Source organism: Stenella coeruleoalba (assembly GCF_951394435.1).
Source record: "Stenella coeruleoalba genome assembly, chromosome: 1".
NCBI classification, from domain to species: domain Eukaryota; kingdom Metazoa; phylum Chordata; class Mammalia; order Artiodactyla; family Delphinidae; genus Stenella; species Stenella coeruleoalba.
Window position 1 is genome coordinate 188,062,323 of NC_137169.1, and position 21,713 is coordinate 188,084,035.

Here is a 21,713-nt window from a genome sequence, read left to right on the forward strand (position 1 = left end):
CATACTGAGCTATCTGTTTCAACCTCTGTAGTAACACGTTACATTTATTTTTGTCTCGGCTGTGACTGATTTTGACCAAACCTACCATTAAAGGGTACTTACTATAACGTATCTTAAGGTTTATGGTATGATCTTCCACTCTGAGAAGAAAAGCACAGCTGATAAAATTTTCAAATGACTTCATCTTTTCACTTTGACACTTTTCAATAAAGTTGGCTCATGGGGATATAAATTACTGTACTAAGATCAAGAATTCATAGAACTCATTCAAAAGTTAAGCTGCCTTCCATGCACCTGTTCCCTCTGAGAGGACTTAATGTCAGCAAGAAATAAACTTCTCTTGTGTTAAAAAAAAAAAAAGTTAAGCTGCCTTGACTTTGTAATTTAAGGAAATTTTTACTTTACTTTTTACTTTTACTTTACTTTTTACTTCACTTCACTTCACTTTATTGGCTGTGCCGCATGGCACACGGGATCTTAGTTCCCCAACCAATCGAACCCATGCCCCCTGCAGTGGAAGCTCGGAGTCCTAACCAACGGACCACCAGGGAAGTCCCCCTTTTTTTAAAAAATAAATCCCTTTAAAGTAGATCTTAAATAATAATGTTTTTCAAATATAATAATGATTTTAATAGTACACTGACAGTTCTTACCAGCTCGAATATGATTCAGTGAAGCCAACATCCTCAACATGAAAGAGGCTGGAACTGTAATGGTATTTCTAGTCTCTTCCAGCATGAGTTCATTTCGAGTTATAACCTATGAGGCAAGTTAAATAACCATGTCAAAGATCACAGGGTAACTGTACCTTTTCCTTAGAGATTAGGAGAACAGTAAAAAATTAGCAGGAATTATTTCATTCTTCATATGTATCTATATATGTCTATATTTCCACCTTAAGGCTACTCAGTACCAAATAATTACTTTAACTTGCATTCGACAGAGTAAGATCAGAGAACACTACTCTTTCAACTGGCAGAAAGACAAAGGTCAAACCTTGAGGCTACTTAAAACATTCAAGAATTCAATTTATTTTTACTTATAATTTGTTTTCCAGAGCAGTCTACTTTGTGTCAGTTTATTATTTTCCCATCTAGTAGAACTGATACTTCTAGTGACAGAGCAGTGTTAAATTATTATCCCTGGGTCACTTGGGTCCCTCAAGAAAAATGTTACCTTGACTGAAGCAAAGTAATCTTGAAAAATAAACCTTTGGATAAGAGTTACCAATGAATTTTGTCTTAAGTACCAAGCATTGGACTAAATGAACATCCATGAACACCTAGGGAGCTAATGGATAATCACAGGCAAAGGAAAAAAGAAAGAGGAAAAGCAAAGGTCATGGCAAAGGAAAAACAGGAAGAAAGAAAGGAAAGCATGAGAGGAAGAAAAAGATGCTAACCTGATCAGCAGTCCCCCAATGATATTACAATACTTTTTCAACTCATCGGGGTGCCCGACAGGGCCCTTTACAACCATGCCCCAACCTAGCTTTTTAGTCCAACTGAGCTGCTTTCATATGTGTCCTCTAGGTTTCAGCACACTGGTGGTTCACTTACCTTACAGTAACTTGAAGCACACTGATCCTTCTGTCTCAAATGTTCCTTTGATCCTTGTATGCCTAGGAAACTCAGTCCAATTCTTATTTCCTCTGTGAAGACCGTCCCATCCCATCTATTCCATTTGCAAGCATGGCTGTTCCTTTCTACGGGCTTCCAAAACACTATGTGTACATCTCTGACACTGAGCACACTATATTCTAGCTGTTTATATGTCTGTTTTTTCCACGAGTCTTTCAGTTCTGAAGGAGGGGGTTATCTTTCTAAATTCAGCACTGTGCCTGACATACACCAAGTGTTTTATATATGTCTATTAAATGAGTAAAAGTATACGTGGGAATTTCACTGTGAACTGTCAACCTTGGTCTAGAGAACTAGTTTTCCAACTCATTAATATTTTTAGCAATGAACTCTTATTTTATTAAGAGGGGGTGGTATCAACCTTAGTTGCAATCCCCTCCTCACAGAAGTTCAACAATTAGTTAGTAGCTGATTAATGCAATGGATCCTTATTTTCATAAGAAATCTTATACGGAAACCCAAAAATGAAAACCCTCGTTGCAGTTGGGAAGGAAATGCCCAGAGTTTAGCTTTCATATCATCCATCTTCCTGCTTCCAATTCTGTAAAAAGCCTAGAGCTTCAGAGAACTCAGTTTGAAAACTAGTGATGTAACAGTAGCTTCAGAAGCTGAGGAAATCTTAAAATATAATCGTAAAGGAAAAGAGTCTCCAATCGTTTGTTCTGCTACCTATTTGGCTATGATTATGGGGAACAGCTATAGCAAAACTATTTTCTTAAAAGGACATCGTGGTTTTTTTTTAATGATTCTTCATTGCAATAAGCACAAACAGTCACCCTATGTTTCTTCAACTACAATATACTATATCTGTTACTACCAATAATCAATATTCTACTTATCCAAATAATATTCCAATTTTTACCTCTCTAGTATTGTGGGCATGTTTTATTCTTGACTTTTCTTTTTCTTAAAATTTGACCTCATTAAATGAATTAACTTGTTTTATGTTACCAGCTAATAACAAAATGAGCTGCTTTGATTCTTCTTCAAACAGCAGTTCAGGAACAAAGTGACATATGTTCTATAATAAGTATAATAAAAATCTTACTTCATCGGCGAGTTTTCGGTTAAAAATCCTTGACTCTTCTAGGGGTGACCAGATCTTTATGTCATAATCTATGCCAGATGAGGCTAGAACTAGAAATAAAATGCTCACATTAATATAAAGCTTAGAAATATGCCATTAATTCATGTACATTTATAATGTATATATGCATGTATGTATATGTTCAGCAAAATTGAGTTAGAATGGAAATTGTACTGATACATTTAGTTGTTAACTGAGAATATTATTTTGAAGATTTCCTAAAAGTTACTCTAGAACACAATTTTAAGACCATCTTGAAATCACTCGAATTTTTTTCTTACTTACTGCTCTTTTATGAGAAACATGGGCAATTTCAAATGGAAGGCAAGAACAAGCCAATGCTCCTTTGTTCTGGTAAATTAATTCAGACATGTGAAGACTAAAAGGCTTGGAGGTTCAATTTGGTTAAGTAGTGAAAAGTTCAATCAGCCAAACGTCTTACAGCTGAAAAAACTTAGAAGCACTCTTAAGAGTATAAACTCGTTAACCTATTTCCCCATATTTTCTGCCCAAAGCAGGTTATAAGTGTTTTTTGTTTTAAACCCCAAATAGTAATACTTGACCCTAGTGGCTGCCTTCTAGGATAATTTGGATTATTTTTATATTAACAACTAGGAAAAAGTTGAAGCTGATTAATTATACTAATGATTTCTAGCCCTTGCCTTATAAAAGGTCATCTTACTTGGGTCAAACGGGTGTGGCTGCAGGCAGTTTACCACGTGATTATCAGCTTCCAGAAGCATTAAATGCTCAGCAGTGTGACGATCCCAGATGAAGATATGGCCACAGTCAGAACCACTCATTACAAAGTTAGCACCCCAGAAATTGGCTTCTTTTATCTAAGGGTTAAAAAAAAGGAAATGATAAGAGAATTCAAATCAAAGTTATTAAAAAAGATTTAGTCTATTCTCAAGTTAAAACAGTTAATTGGCTCAGAAAATAAAAAATTGAAGAGAGCCTTTGTCTTCTAGTATATTGAAATCATGATAGAGATTTATCAGCAGGGATAAAGTGGCAGTAAGTAATGAAAAGTCCCCCATGAAGATAGGGATTTGCTTTGTTCAATGCTATATTTATAGTGCCTGAAACAGTACTTGGCACACAGTAGGTGCTGAGTTAATAACTGCTAAATGAATGAATGGGATTTCTGCGTTTTGAACAGTATAATGGAAACATATATATATGTTATTGAACTTTCCAAAAACGGTTCCATTTTCGATTTTACAAGATAATAAAAACAATTCATAGAAAAAAATGAATTGTTCCCTCCTGTATCTTGCTTTATGCCAAAAGAACAAAAAGTACCAATCTTTTTATTAGCTATTAGAAGCTCTCACAATCAAGAAGGAAAGATATAAATACATATTTACTTTTATGAAGCAATGAGACAAAGGATATGTTAGAATGGTTATGATGGAATTTTTCAGCAGATGCACATGAATGAACCATCAAAAATCTTTCTTTGTACTTCATATCAGAATTTTTGAAATCATTTTAAGTGCAGCTGCTACTTTGCTATTTTTGGCAAAGCAAAGGAGGGGAGGAGTTTTTTTGTTACTTGGAATACTTTTATATTTACTTGTCTTCTTTTTTTTTTCCATTCCTGTCCCTAATTATTTTCATTCAAAATTTTAACCAGCAAAATGCAAGAAATATAAATTGGTTACCTCTATCAATAATGAGTATGCTTTCCAGAATGATTAAATTATTACTACCAATGATATCTATAGAGACAGCTAATTGTTTCCCCATCCCAAAGTTACTTTTTGCCTTGACTCTAAAGAAAGCAGATTAAAACCGATTCTGTAGATACTTTTTGATAACTCAATGAATATATGAGAACACTTTCTAGATATAAATGGTTCGGAGTAACAGTTACGTTAATCATCTCACAAGATTCTCTTAGTAAACAGTTAATATTGCATTGGGTATATAGACTTCTGGGTTATAAAAACTTGAAAAGATCTTAGAGATCATCTGGTCTATTCTTATTTCATAGATGAGGAAATTAAAGTCTAGAAAGACAAGGTGACTAAAACAAATCTTTACTTGTCAATCTTTAAAAGAGTTATCATTAATATGACTATATTTTGCAAGGAACCTGGATTTCATGTATCCAAATCTTTCTCTCCAAAACCAACAAAGGGCACTAATATGAACTAAAAAAATCTAGGAAAGTAGACAACAAGTGTGAGAGAGCAAAAAAGAAGCAGTGGGGACTTCCCTGGTGGCGCAGTGGTTGAGAGTCCGCCTGCCGATGCAGGGGACACGGGTTCGTGCCCTGGTCCGGGAAGATCCCACATGCCGTGGAGCGGCTGGGCCCGTGAGCCATGGCCGCTGAGCCTGCGTATCCGGAGCCTGTGCTCCACAACGGGAGAGGCCACAACAGTGAGAGGCCCGCAAACCGCAAAAAAAAAGAAGCAATGGTTACTTGTACAAGCTAAAATTTTTAAAATTCTACAATAGTTCCTCAGTAGGGTAGAGTTTTCTTATAAAAAATGATGGTCTTTCACAATATATTATAGGACGAAAAGAACTATGTTTGGGTAAAGAGATAACTGTGAAGGTGCAATAATATATTGGAGTCACACTAGCATATATGAAAATAATCATTATGGAAAAAAATTCATATTACAAAATTGCAGTTCTTCCAAAGAATGTCATGAGTATATGGTACCATTGTCCTGGAGTTGCGATGGCCCTTATAAACCATCTTTACTAGTGGCCTTCGAATGTTCAAGGTATCCAATTCCTCCATTTCTTTTCTTTCTTTTCTCCGCCTGAAGAACTCCTGAATTCGGGCAACAGCAGAGCGTCTATAAATTACATATTAGAAGAAAAAACAGAAATAAGTAAAAAACATTCACAGGCCACTACAGAATGAAAATGAGCAACATTAAAATACAGTAAAGTCTAGAAAACATTTAAACTAAACATTATGTCAATAAGGCATCCCCAACCAAAAGCATAAAGAGGCAGACACAACAGTGAGACTACACCAGACTAGTTGAGTTACTAAAACAAAATGTTTTAGTTAAGAGATCACTTAGAAATTTGGTACTGGTTGAGAGAGTAAAGGAAGTAGCATGCGGCACACTTTTTAAATGGCTGTTTTATAAAAACATAATACAGACAAAATTAATTGCAATTTACTACAAATAAAACAAAACCTATTCCATATTATTTGTCCTCTCCATGTTAGGATATGTAAAGGCATAAAGAGAAACCAGAAGAAGAAACTAAGGTTAACATATAATTTCAGTAGATAAACTTATGTTTTGAGCTTTTGTTTAAAGATATTTGTTCTCAGCAAAGAACAGACTAGTCAAGAAAAACAATATTAATATACATGAATAAAACAAGGACCTTCAAATAGAATCTATTCTATATGAACTCCATATTAGAGTACAGATTTGGAGCTAATGAGGCTGATTTTACCCTCCTAAGAACTGAGTTGGCCACAAAACTAGAGAATAAAGAACAATGGACTCTTTAAGACTGATTTAATTATTAGAAGGAACTTTTCCTAACACATGTTTACTGAATAACTTTGTTAGTTTGAACTTATTTAAAACATTATATTTTGCCATATAATAGACCAAAAATCCAAAATATATAAAGTGTCTACAAATCAGTATGAAAAATGAACACTATAATAGAAAAAGAGTAAAGAACATGAATAGGGAAATTATAGAAAAAAGAGACTTAATAAATATACAAAAGGATGCCCAGCCTCACTAATATTAAGATAAAAATAAAAAGAAATTGATCTTTTTGTATGTCTATCAGATTAAAAATTTTTTTACATCTATCAGAGTGGCAAGAATACAGGAAAATAGGCACTACTGGTAGGAGTTTGAAAGTTTTATATATAAAAAAGTGCACTCTTCTGTTGTAAACTTTTGACTGAAGTAGAACACATATTCAGGAAGGTATAAAATCATAAATGTGTAGCTCAGTGCATTTTTGCAAAATAGCCCCATGTAACCAGTACCAGTATGAGAGAGAGAGGATAAATAGAATTCCAGGAGTCTCTCTATGCTCCATTCCCATTATTACGTTCCCCTTATAGGAAACCACTATTCTGACTCCTAACATGATGGATTAGTTTTGCCTGTTTGTGAACATTAACTAAATGGAATCATACAAAATATATTTTGTGTCCAGCTTCTTTATCTCATTATTACATTTGTAAGAGTCATCCATGTTGTTGAATTTCGCTATAGTTCATTCATCTTCTTTGCTGTAGAGTACTACTTTGTATAAATACATTATAATTTACTTTTTCCATTCAACTGTTGGTGAACATTGGGTTGTTTACTGGTTTTGATTACTGAAATAGTGCTTTGGCGAACATATGTACATATTTCTGTTGAGTATATATCCAGGAGTGGAATTGCTGGACCACAGGTATGTGCGTATGGTCAGCTTTAACAGATACTCCCAAACGATTTTCCAAAGTGGTTACAGCAATTTATAATTCCACTGGCAATATATTAGTGTTCCAGTACAATATATTTTTGAGGAGAAATTAAATAATATCCATTAAAATTTAAAACATATATTTGCTTTGATGTAGCAATTTCATCTTTTAAACATATATGCTGTAGAAAAATATGCAAATATATATATATATATATACACACAATATATACAGACACACACACACACACACACACACACACATATTCACTGCAGTACTTTGAGAAACACTGGAAATAATCTAAATGTCTTATACACAGAAAGGATAGGTTAAATAAATTATGGTACATCCATATACTGGAATACTTATGCCACCATTAAAAACAATAAGAAAGATCTATAAGCAAGAACATGAAAAATGTCAGCATTATCCTACTGAATCTACAACATAGGTTAAAAAATAATTCATAGGGGAAAAATTTATATATATACATAGAAAGAGTCTAGAAAACCAGACACTAAATTGTTAATAACACTTTCTAAAACAATTACATAACCATTATGTAGTCTTATAATAAAAAGGTATTTTCTTTTTCATAAAATGGTATCATAAATTCTATAGGCTTATTTAAAAAGTGTTTAAAAAACTTTATCCTATGCTATATATATGTTAAAAAAAACAGGGTCTGAAATTTTAAGTTAGATATCGTTAGAAACTACCACACAGAAAGCTGACATGTTTAGGTTACTCTGATTATCTCTTTCTGATTGGGAAGTGATAAATGGGAAGGGCTGAGAGTTCAAATGTTCTCAAAAGAAACATAATTAATATGATTGAAACTCTCTTTTTTCTAAAGTGGAAGAGAAAAGGACACTCAATCAGTTAAAAGTATGTGATTAACAAGAAACCAATAAAGAAAAAAACCCTTGCTAAGAAAGAGTATCTAGAAACTAACACAACATTGTAAATCAACTATACTTCTATAAAATAAATTAAAAAAAAAAAGACTATCAGGTAGTAGAGGAAATAGAAATAATCCTGCTGATAAACTGAAGGCCTTGGGAGCTATAAATGGAAAAAGAAACTATATGACAAATTAAGAATTAGACAAAAGCTGAAATCACTTAAAACAAGGTATGTGGGCAAAATTAAAGTTGAATGAGTAATGAGATGATAGTAATTAAGAATTGATGGTACCAAATCATAAGTGTTCATTTCACTTAAAAGTTTGCTGTAGAATATGGTCTAATTTATTGCTTAATGTTTGTTTGGCTTAATCCTGATAAAGAATAATTTTGAAAAATAGATCTCAAGTTATGTAGTCTGTATTGTACAGTTTAGATAAAAGATTAGGGCACCTACCACTATCTCGCTATAGGAAAATGATCTAAAACAGAAAAAAAAGCTTCAAGTACACACATTTCAAATTAGACGATAAAAAGTGACAGTAAATGTCAGGTAATGTCCAACACAGCAAACAGTTCTAAAAGAGATGAATAAACTTAGAATAAATACATTGAGGGGAATTCCCTGGCAGTCCACTGGTTAGGACTCAGCACTTTCACTGCCAAGGGCCTGGGTTCAATCCCTGGTCAGGGAACTAATATCCCTCTGGCTGTGTGGCCAAAAAAAAAAAAAATTAACACACTGATACCACTTTCCTAGAGGATATTTCATAAGAAACATCAAAAGAATATAAGATGTTGAAAATAATAAATTTGTAATTTATTACTTTGCAAATTTAATAAAATTAAAATGATACATACATATGAAGAACACCAATCAGCAAATAACTATTTATTAAAAGCCTACTATTTGCAAAGTTGTTTTTGAGATTATTAGTTATGAGTTCTTTTATATATATATGATAGCTTATGTTAACTTGGCATGCAATTTAAAATTCATAAAAGATAATACAAAGTTCAGTAAGCATGGAAAATTTCAGAAGTAAACAATAAATAAAGAGTATACATTCCAACCCAATGGAGGAAAGAAAATGAAAAAAGCAAAATAACATCAGCAAAAAGATAAAAATCTTAATCCTAAAAAAGACAGGAAAGTTAAAAAAAATTAGGTAAAACAGGATAATCAGAAGTAAAAAGTTGGAAACAAGTCCAAAAGTAGCCATGATAATAATAAAGAGACTAAATTCACCAATGGAGAAAAATGAGATTGTCTCAGGCATACCTAAAGTATTATGACAAGGAAAGATTTCAGGGAAAAAGGATATTGTGCAAATACTAATCAAATGAAAGGTGGCATAGCTACAGTAATATCAAACAAAACAGACTAAGATAAAAAGTAGCATTAAAGGTAGAGAGGATTACTACATATATAATAAGTTCAGTTTACCAGGAAGATATAACAATTTAACATATATGCATACAATAAAAAGCCTCAAACTGCATTAAAAAAGAAAATGACAGAACTACAAGGAGAATTAGATACATACACCATTTTAATGATTTCAATACCTCTCTCTCACTATTTTATACGTCAAGCTAGCAAAAAATAGGGATAATATGAACAGCACAATTAGTCTTAATCGAATGGTCACATATAAAATTCTACATTAAAAATTAAAGTCATATGCTTTTCAAGCACACAAGGCACATTTACAAATTTATCATGTACAAGGCCACAAAGCCACTTTCTACAAACTTCAAAGTATGCGTCTAAACCAACCATGTTCTCTGACCACAAATTAGATGTTAATGAAAAAAAGCTGAATGTATACAACTAAAGAAGTTAGAAAAAGAACCACAAAGGAATCTCAAACAATATACAAGGAAGGAAATAATAAAGAGAGAAGAAAACTAGAAGTATAAAACAAAGGGGTTAACAAATATGAAAGAAATCAACAAAGCCAAAAGTTGTTTCTTTTTCTTTTTTTTTTTTCTTTTTTTGGCTGTGCCACATGGCTTGCCAGATCTTAGTTCCCTGACCAGGATAATGGAGAAAAAATTAAGGGGGTTCAAAGAAATAATGTTATGAATAAAAAGGTGGCTATAACTAAAGACACAGCAGGAATTAAGAAGACAATAAAAATACTATAATAAATTTGAAAAGTTAGATGAATCGACAAATTGAAAAATATCACCTAAAACTGACTAAAGAAGAGAGAGTTGAAATAGTCCTGTAATTATTAAAGAATCAAAATAATACTTAAAAAACATACCCCAAAGAAAATACCAGTTCCAGATAATTTTATAAGTAGGGTCTAGTAAATTTTCAAAGAAAAGATCATTCCGATCTTATACAAACTCTGCCAGAGAAAAGAAAAAGAGGAAATATTCTTCTACTCATTCTCTGAGGCTACTGTAACTTTTTACCAAAAAAAGGGTCATGAGACTATAAGAAAGGAAATTCAGTCAGAATATAGATGCAGAAGTCCTCACAAAATATTAGCAAACTAAATCCAACAACATGTCCAAAAGATAATCTATCATGACCAAGTTAGATTTATCTCAGGAGTATAAAGATTGTTAAATCTGCTTCCACATGCAAGGAGCTTGAAGGTTCCCACTTCAAAGCTAATAAGTAAAAGCTGAATGGACTGAAAAATCAACAACTCTTCTTGGATCCCTAAGAGAGGGGAGGACACCAGGCATCACAGAACTCCAGAATGCGTCCCCTCCCCCCCACATCACCACATTACTAAAGGCCTACGTACCACAGTTCCTATTACCTAGTACAACATATACAGCTATGGAAAAAAATTACAAGGCATAACAAAAGGCAAAAAACAATCTGAAGAGACAGCATCAGAACCAGATATGGCAGGGATGTTGGAACTCTCAGACCAGGAATTTATTTATTTATTTATTTTAACATCTTTATTGGAGTATAATTGCTTTACAATGGTGTGTTGGTTTTTGCTTTATAACGAAGTTAATCAGCTATACATATACATATATCCTCACATCTCCTCCCTCTTGCGACAGACCAGGAATTTAAAACAACTATGATTCAGGACTTCCCTGGCGGTCCAGTGGTTAAGACTCTGCACTTCCCATGCAGGGGGCGTGGGTTTGATCCCTGGTCGGGGAACTGGGATCCCACATGCTGCACCACGTGGCCAAAAAAAAAAAAAAAAAAAAGATCCTTCCTGCCATCAGCATCCTCAGACCTCCCCTGTCCTCCAGACTACTGCAACAGCTCTGAAAGCTTCCTGACCTCTCCCAACGCCAGCCAGCTTATAAAGCCTCCTCCCCCAGCAACTGGGGAATTTGTCTTCAGGGCTTTCATTCTCCTTTAAAAGAATAAAAAAATATATAAAACAACTATGATTAATATGCCAAGGGCTCGCTAACTGATAAAGTAGACAGCATGCAAGAATAGATGGGCAATGTAAGGAGAGAGATGAAAATCCTAAGAAAGAAACAAAAAGAAATGCAAGAGATCAAAAACACTGGAACAGAAACAAAGACTACCTTTGATGGGCTTATTAGTAGACTGGACATGGCTGAGAAAAGAATCTTTGAGCTAAAGGCTATATCAACAGAATCCTTTAAAACCAAAAAGCAAAGAGAGCAAAGATTGAAAAAAACAAACAGAATATCCAAGGACTGTGGGATAACTATCAATACAATAAGTGTAACATAGGCATAATGGGAATATCACAGTGAGAAGAAAGGAACAGAAGAAATATTTGAAACAATAATGACTGAGAATTTCCCCAAATTAATGTGAGACACTGAACCACAGATCCAGGAAGCTCAGAGAACACCTTGCAGGATAAATGCCAAAAAAGAACTATACTTTGGCATATCACTTTCAAAATATGAAAATCAAAGATAAAGAAAAAAATCCTGAAAGAAGTCTGAGGAAAAAAAAAACATACCTATAAAGGAATAAAGATAAGAATCACATCCTACTTCTCCTCAGAAACCATGAAACAAAAAGAGAACAGAGTGAATTAATTAAAGTGTTGAGAGAAAAAACCAAAACAAAACCACCAACCTAGAATTCTGTACAGTGGAAAATTATCCTTCTAAAGTGAATGAGAATAAAGTCTTTCTCAAACAAAAACTGAAGAAATTTGTTGCCAGTAGACTTGCCTTGCAAGAGAAGTTCTTTACAGAGAAGGAAAATAATAAAGGTCAGAAACATGAACTGACATAAACAACAGAAGGGCATCAAAGAAGGAATGAGTGAAGGTAAAATAAAAACTTTTACTTTTCTTATTCTAACAAATAACACTGTTCAAAATAATAATAGCAACAAGCATTCCATTATCTATGTACATATATATATATATGCTTATGTATGCTTACATTAAAGTGAAATGAATTACAGCAATGACACAAGGCACAGAAAGAAGGAACTAGGATTTTGTTATTATAAGGTACTCTACCTATGAAGCGGTATAGTGTTATTTGAATTAGCTGTAAATTTATATTGCAAACTCTAGGGTAACCACTAACAGAGGTAAAAAAAGAAGTACAAATGCTATGCTAAGAAAGGAGAGAAAATGGAATCATATAAAATGCTGAATTAAAACCACAAAAGGTGACCTTCGAGATGGCGGAAGATTACGACATGGAGATCACCTTCCTCCCCACAAATACATCAGAAATACATCTACATGTGGAACAACTCCTACAGAACACCTACTGAACGCTGGTAGAAGACCTCAGACCTCCCAAAAGGCAAGAAAGTCCCCACGTACCTTGGTAGGGCGAAAGAAAAAAGAATAAACAGACACAAAAGAATAGGGACGGGACCTGCACCAGTGGCAGGGAGCCATGAAGGAGGAAAGGTTTCCACACAAGAGGAAGCCCCTTCGCGGGCGGAGACTGCAGGTGGCAGAGGGGGGAAGCTTCGAAGCCGCGGAGGAGAGCGCAGCCACCGGGGTGCGGAGGGCAAAGCGGAGAGATCCCCGCACAGAGGACTGGTGCTGACCGGCACTCACCGGCCCGAGAAGTTGTCTGCTCCCTGCGCTGGGGCGGGTGGGGGCTGGGAGCTGAGGCTCCGGCTTCGGTTGGAGCGCCGGGAGAGGACTGGGGTTGGCGGCGTGAACACAGCCTGAAGGGGGCTAGGGCGCCACGGCTAGCCGGGAGGAAGTCCAGGAAAAAGACTGGAACTGCCTAAGATGCAAGAGACCATTGTTTCGGGGTCTGTGAGGAGAGGGCATTCAGAGCACTGCCTAAACGAGCTCCACAGACGGGCGCGAGCCGCAGCTATCAGCGTGGACACAGGGACGGGCATGAGACGCTAAGATCCCTGTGTGCAAGCACAGGTCACTATCCACACCTCCACTCCCGGGAGCCTGTGCAGCCCCCCACTGCCAGGGTCCCATGATCCAGGGCCAACTTCCCCAGGAAAACACACAGCGCACCTCAGGCTGTTGCAACGTCACACCAGCCTCTGCTGCCCCAGGCTCGCCCCTCCCTTCCCTGCCTGAGGTGAGCCTGAGCTCCCTAATCAGCTGCTACTTTAACCCTGTCCTATCTGAGCGAATAAAAGACACGCTCAGGCAACCTATAAACAGAGGCGGGGCCAATCCAAAGCTGAACTCCAGGAGCTATGTGAACAAATAAGAGAAAGGGAAACCTCTCCCAGCAGCCTCAGGAGCAGCGGATTAAATCTCCACAATCAACTTGATGTACCCTGCATCTCTGGAATAGCTGAATAGGCAAAGAATCATCCCAAAATTGAGGTGGTGGACTTTGGGAGCAATGATAAATATATTTTTTTGCTTTTTCTCTTTTCGTGAGTGTGTTTGTGTATGCTTCTGTGTGTGATTTTGTCTGCGTAGCTTTGCTTTTACCATTTGTCCTGGGGTCTGTCCGTTTTTTTTTTTTTAGCATAGTTTTTAGAGCTTGTTATCAGTGGTGGATTTGTTTTTTGGCTTGGTTGTTCTCTTCTTTCTTTCTTTTTTTTCTTACTTTTTAATATGTTTTTATTTTCAATAATTATATTTTATTTTAATAACTTTATTTTATTCTTTTTCTTTCTTTCTCTCTCTCTCTCTCTCTTTCTTTCTCCCTTTTCTTCTGAGCCATGTGGCTGACACGGTCTTGGTGCTCCGGCCGGGTGTCAGGCCTGTGCCTCTGAGGTGGGAGAACTGAGTTCAGGACATTGGTCCACCTGAGGCCTCCGAGCTCCATGTAATATCAAATGGCGAAAGCTTTCCAAGTGATCCCCATCTCAATGCTAAGACCCAGCTCCACTCAATGACCAGCGAGCTACAGTGCTGGACACCCTATGCCAAACAACTAGCAAGACAGGAACACAACTCCACACATTAGCAGAGAGAATGCCTAAAATCATAATAAGGTCACAGACACCACAAAACACACGACTGGACACAGACCTGCCCACCAGAAAGACAAGATCCAGCCTCATCCACCAGAACACAGGCACTAGTACCCTCACCAGGAAGCCTACACAACCCACTGAACCAACCTTAGCCACTGGGGGCAGACACCAAAAACAACAGGAACTACGAAACTATAGCCTGCGAAAAGGAGACACCAAACACAGTAAGTTAAGCAAAATGAGAAGACAGAGAAACAAACAGCAGATGAAGGAGCAAGGTAAAAACCCACCAGACCTAACAAATGAAAAGGAAATAGGCAGTCTACATAAAAAAGAATTCAGAGTAATGATAGTAAAGATGAGCCAAAATCTTGGAAACAGAATGGAGAAAATATAAGAAATGTTTAACAAGGACCTAGACGAACTAAAGGGCAAACAAACAATGATGAAAAATACAATAAATGAAATTAAAAATTCTCTAGAAGGAATCAATAGCAGAATAACTGAGGCAGAAGAATGGATAAGGGACCTGGAAGATAAGACACTGGAAATAACTACTGCAGAACAGAATAAAGAAAAAAGAATGCAAAGAATTGAGGACAGTCTCAGAGACCTATGGGCCAACATTAAACGCACCAATATTCGAATTACAGGGGTCCCAGAAGAAGAAGAGAAGAAGAAAGGGACTGAAAAAATACTTGAAGAGATTATAGTTGAAAACTTCCCTAATATGGGAAAGGAAACAGTTAATCAAGTCCAGGAAGCACAGAGAGTCCCATACAGGATAAATCCAAGGAGAAACATGACAAGACACATATTAATCAAACTATCAAAAATTAAATACAAAGAAAAAATATAAAAAGCAGCAAGGGAAAAATAACATATAAGGGAATCCCCATAAGGTTAACAGCTGATCTTTCAGCAGAAACTCTGCAAGCCAGAAGGGAGTGGCAGGACATATGTAAAGTGAAGAAAGGGAAAAACCTACAACCAAGATTACTCTACCTGGCAAGGATCTCATTCAGATTCGAAAGAGGAATTAAAACCTTTACAGACAAGCAAAAGCTAAGAGAATTCAGCACCACCAAACCAGCTTTACAACAAATGCTAAAGGAAATTCTCTAGGCAGGAAACATAAGAGAAGGAAAAGACCTACAATAACAAAGCCAAAATAATTAAGAAAATGGTAATAGGAACATACATATCGATAATTACCTTAAATGTAAATGGATTAAATGCTCCAACCAAAAGACACAGACTGGCTGAATGAATACAAAATCAAGACCCATATATATACTGTCTACAAGAGACCCACTTCAGACCTAGGGGCACATACAGACTGAAAGTGAGGGGATGGAAAAAGATATTCAACACAAACGGAAATCAAAAGAAAGCTGAAGTCGCAATTCTCATGTCAGACAAAATAGACTTTAAAATAAAGACTATTAGAAGAGACAAAGAAGGACACTACATAATGATTAAGGGATCGATCCAAGAAGAAGATACAACAATTGTAAATATTTATGCACCCAACATAGGAGCACCTCAGTACATAAGGCAAATGCTAACAGCCATAAAAGGGGAAATCAACAGTAACAAAATCATAGTAGGGGACTTTAGCACCCCACTTTCACCAAAGGACAGATCATCCAAAACGAAAATAAACAAGGAAACACAAGCTTTAACTGATATATTAAACAAGATAAACTTAATTGATATTTATAGGACATTCCATTGAAAAATAACAGAACACACTTTCTTCTCAAGTAGCCATGGAACATTCTCCAGGATAGATCATATCTTGGGTCACAAATCAAGCCTTGGTAAATTTAAGAAAACTGAAATCGTACGAAGTATCTTTTCCGACCACAACGCTATGAGACTAGGTATCAATTACAGGAAAAAATCTGTAAAACATGCAAACAGATGGAGGCTAAACAATACGCTACTTAATAACCAAGAGATCAGTAAAGAAATCAAAGAGGAAACCAAAAAATACCTAGAAACAAATGACAATGAAAACACGACGACCCCAAACCTATGGGATGCAGCAAAAGCAGTTCTAAGAGGGAAGTTTATAGCAATATAATCTTACTTTAAGAAACAAGAAACATCTCAAATAAACAACCTAACCTTACACCTAAAGCAATCAGAGAGAGAACAAAAAACCCCCAAAGTTAGCAGAAGGAAAGAAATCATAAAGATTGCCTTACACCTAAAGCAATCAGAGAGAGAACAAAAAACCCCCAAAGTTAGCAGAAGGAAAGAAATCATAAAGGAAAGAAATCATAAAGATCGGATCAGAAATAAATGAAAAAGAAATGAAGGAAACAATAGCAAAGATCAATAAAACTAAAAGCTGGTTCTTTTAGAAGATAAGCGAAAATGATAAACCATCAGCCAGACTCATCAAGAAAAAAAGAGAGAAGACTCAAATCAATAGAATTAGAAATGAAAAAGGAGAAGTAACAACTAACACTGCAGAAATACAAAGGAGCATGAGAGATTACTACAAGCAACTCTATGTCAATAAACGGACAACCTGGAAGAAATGGTCGAATTCTTAGAAAAGCACAACCTACTGAGACTGACCCAGGAAGAAATAGAAAATATAAACAGACCAATCACAAGCACTGAAATTGAGACTGTGATTAAAAATCTTCCAACAAACAAAAGTCCAGGACCAGATGGCTTCACAGGTGAATTGTATCAAACATTTAGAGAAGAGCTAACACCTATCCTTCTCAAACTCTTCCAAAATATAGCAGAGGGAGGAACACTCCCATACTCATTCTACAAGACCACCATCACCCTGATACCAAAACCAGACAAAGATGTCACAAAGAAAGAAAACTACAAGCCAATATCACTGATGAACATAGATGCAAAAATCCTCAACAAAATACTAGCAAACAGAATCCAACAGCACATTAAAAGGATCATACACCATGATCAAGTGGGGTTTATCCCAGGAATGCAAGGATTCTTCAATATATACAAATCAATCAATGTGATACACCATATCAACAAATTGAAGAATAAAATCCATATGATCATCTCGATAGATGCAGAAAAAGCTTTCAACAAAATTCAACACCCATTTATGATAAAAACCTTTCGAAAGTAGACACAGAGGGAACTTATCTCAACATAATGAAGGCCATATATGACAAACCCACAGCGAACACTGTTCTCAATGGTGAAAAACTGAAAACATTTCCACTAAGATCAGGAACAAGACAAGGTTGCACACTCTCACCACTATTACTCAAGATAGTTTTGGAAGTTTTCCCACAGCAATCAGAGAAGAAAAAGAAATAAAAGGAATCCAAATCAGAAAAGAAGTAAAGCTGTCACTGTTTGCAGATGACATGATACTATACATACAGAATCCTAAAGATGCTACCAGAAAACTACTAGAGCTAATCAATGAATTTGGTAAAGTAGCAGGATACAAAATTAATGCACAGAAATCTCTTGCATTCCTAGACACTAATGATGAAAAATCTGAAAGAGAAATTAAGGAAACATTCCCATTTACCACTGAAACATAAAGAATAAAATACCTAGGAGTAAACCTATCTAAAGAGACAAAAGACCTGTATGCAGAAAACTATAAGACACTGATGAAAGAAATTAAAGATGATACAAACAGATGGAGAGATATACCATGTTTTTGGATTGGAAGAATCAACATTGTGAAAATGACTATACTACCCAAAGCAGCGTACAGATTCAATGCAATCCCTATCAAATTCAGTGGCATTTTCCACAGAACAATAACAAAAAATTTCACAATTTGTATGGAAACACAAAAGACCCTGAATAGCCAAAGCAATCTTGAGAAAGAAAAATACAGCTGGAGGAATCAGGCTCCCTGACCTCAGACTGTACTACAAAGTTACAGTAATCAAGACAGTATGGTACTGGCACAAAAACAGAAATATAGCTCAATGGAGCAGGATAGAAAGCCCAGAGATAAACCCACTCACATATGGTCACCTTATGTTTGATAAAGGAGGCAAGAATACACAATGGACAAAAGACAGCCTCTTCAATAAGTGGTGCTGGGAAAACTGGACAGCTACATGTAAAAGAATGAAATTAGAACACTCCCTAACACCGTACACAAAAATAAACTCAATATGGATTAAAGACCTAAATGTAAGGCCAGAAACTATAAAAGTCTTAGAGGAAAACATAGGCAGAACACTCTATGACATACATCACAGCAAGATCCTTTTTGACCCACCTCCTAGAGAAATGGAAATAAAAACAAAAATAAACAAATGGGACCTAATGAAACTTAAAAGCTTTTGCACAGCAAAGGAAACCATAAACAAGATGAAAAGACAACCCTCAGAACGGGAGAAAATATTTGCAAAGGAAGAAACAGACAAAGGATTAATCTCCAAAATTTACAAGCAGCTCATGCAGCTCAATATCAAAAAAACAAACAACCCAATCCAAAAATGGGCTGAAGACCTAAATAGACATTTCTCCAAAGAAGATATACAGATCGTCAACAAACACAGGAAAGAATGCTCAATGTCACTACTCATTAGAGAAATGCAAATCAAAACTACATTGAGATATTACCTCACACCAGTCAGAATGGCCATCATCAAAAATTCTACAAACAATAAATGCTGGAGAGGGTGTGGATAAAAGGAACCTTCTTGCACTGCTGGTGGGAATGTACATTGATACAGCCACTATGGAGAACAGTATGGAGGTTCCTTAAATAACTAAAAATAGAACTACCATATGACCCAGGAATCCCACTACTGGGCATATACCATGAGAAAACCATAATTGAGAAAGAGTCATGTACCACAGTGTTCATTGCAGCTCTATTTACAATAGCCAGGACATGGAAGCAACCTAAGTGTCCATCAACAGATGAATGGATAAAGAAGATGTGGCACATATATACAATGGAATATTATTCAGCCATAAAAAGAAATGAAATTGAGTTATTTGTAGTGTGGTGGATGGACCTAGAGTCTGTCACACAGAGTGAAGTAAATCAGAAAGAGAAAAACAAATACCGTATGCTAACACATATATATGAAAGCTAAAAAGAAAAAAAATCGTTATGAAGAACGTAGGCACAGGACAGGAATAAAGACGCAGACGTAGAGAATGGACTTGAGGACACGGGGTGGGGGGGAAGGGTAAGCTGAGAAGAAGTGAGAGAGAGGCATTGACATATATATACTACCAAATGTAAAACAGATAGCTAGTGGGAAGCAGCCGCATAGCACAGGGAGATCAGCTCAGTGCTTTGTGACCACCTAGAGGGCTGGGATAGGGACTTGGGAGGGAGACGTAAGAGGGAGGAGATATGGGGATATATGTACATGTATAGCTGATTCACTTTGTTATAAAGCAGAAACTAACACACCACTGTAAAGCAGTTATACTCCAATAAAGATATTTAAAAAGAAAAAAAAAACACAAAAGGCAAAAAAAGAGTGGAAGACCAAAATAGGAACAAACAACAAGGGCAAGAAATAGAAAACACCAATGAATACGGTAGACATTAATCCAACTATATCAATAATCACTTTGAATGTCAATGTTCTAAATATACTAATCAAAAGACAGAGCTTGTCAGAGTGGATCAAACAATATGACCCAACTATCTGTTGTCTACAAAAAAACTCCCTTTAAATACAGACTCCCATAGAGTAAAAGTAAATGAATGAAAAAATATATATACCATTCTAATACTAGTCAAAACAAAGCAGGGGTTAACTATAATTTTTTCAGAGGGAGTAGACTTCAAAGTAGGCAAAATTATCAGGGGTAAAAAAGAGCATTACATAATGATAAAGGAATCAACTCTTCATGAAGACATAACAATCCTTAATGTGCATGTCTAACTACAGAGGGTCAAAATACGTGAGACAAAAACTGATAGAACTGCAAGGAGAAATAGGTGAACCCACTATTATAATTGGAGACAATTAGGGACTGAATATATTATACTGAACGAAAACATTTAGAGAATACGGAGAAAGACGGGCATTAAACAAACCATCCCTGAAATAAATGTATGATTACATACATACATACATCTGTCCACTCTTCTCATTTCCCACTGCTATCACCTTAGATTGGACCCCTCATCATCTCTCACCTGGCCTACTGCAATAGCCTCTTATGTAGTCTTGCTGTTTTCAATTTTACTCCCTTCCAATCAGCCATCTATGAAGCTGCCAAAATGATCTAAGACATAAATCTAGTCATGTTTCTCCCAAGTTGGAATAATTTCTATAGCATCCCACTGCTTAAAAAATTGATTTACTCACTCATGCAACAAATATTTACTGTTTAATGAAAACAGATATGCTGTTACGTCTTAGAAAATTAAATCAGAATCCCAAACAGCGTACAAACAAAAGAGGCAGCTTATATAAGGACATTTTAACAGTGTATAACCTTTTGCCAAAGATGTTTTTTTGCTGAATATGTATACACTGTGATTGGAATGTAATTTTTTGTTCAGAACTGAATCTCTGTGTCCATTGAACAATTCTCCTATTCTCCCTTATCCCAACCTCTGGCAACTACCGTTCTACCTTCTGTTTCTAATGTTGCATCCTGACACTGGAAAAGAGACTGTTACAAACTAAGTGCTTTAAGCACCTTCAGCCCTCTAATCAGTCTTTCCAATGTCCTCCCAATTCTCAAAGATGGGAGCTCAGAGGAATATTGGCTTTTCCCGATCCTCCCTCTTAATTGGCTTGGAGAAACATTTCTCCAGATTGGGGAATCTCTTCCAGGCCTGACACCAAAGCCACACTCAGTGCTCAGCCCACTACTATAAAACGGCCTCTGCCTCGGAGTAATAAACAATTCAAATAGTGGGGATCTCTAATGAACCTCAAGGGGGTTCCTGCCTCTGAATCTATTCCTTCTCGTTTAGGTGTTTGAGAGATACATGCCCTATTCTCCTTAGTTCCTCCATCCCTCTACCCCTACCCATTTATTAAACTAAGACTTCTTAGAGAAGTATCATGCTGGAATTTATTTCTCCCAAAAGGGAGAAATAATTCTAGAAATTGATAGTAGTCATCAAAGTAACCCACCAGGTGAATTAAATGCTCCTTCGACATCTTTTATTTGTTTAGTTTCTAATAGAAGTAGAGCAGAGTCTTGGAAACACTGACCATTTGTCCCTATTGAATCAACTACCACCTTCCTTATGGGCAAACTGATGTTGGCAAAATTCACAGTGCACCTCCCATCAAAATTCAAATAAGTCCCTCAAAACTCTTCCCAGAATTAATTA

General features: G+C 36.0%; 1 protein-coding gene across 6 annotated transcripts in view; it reads right to left on the bottom strand.

Annotated features, from left to right (window-relative positions):
- DCAF6 (DDB1 and CUL4 associated factor 6) overlaps window positions 1–21,713 on the bottom strand; it is a 173,037-nt gene that overhangs the window by 7,123 nt on the left and 144,201 nt on the right. For all 6 annotated transcript variants that reach the window (XM_079939962.1, XM_079939961.1, XM_079939960.1 and 3 more), the window contains 4 exons: window positions 5,405–5,543; window positions 3,410–3,566; window positions 2,689–2,777; window positions 654–759 (listed from right to left, as the gene is read on the bottom strand). In XM_079939962.1, the coding sequence (XP_079796088.1) occupies window positions 654–759; window positions 2,689–2,777; window positions 3,410–3,566; window positions 5,405–5,543 (491 nt within the window). The remainder of the gene's footprint in view (window positions 1–653; window positions 760–2,688; window positions 2,778–3,409; window positions 3,567–5,404; window positions 5,544–21,713) is intronic.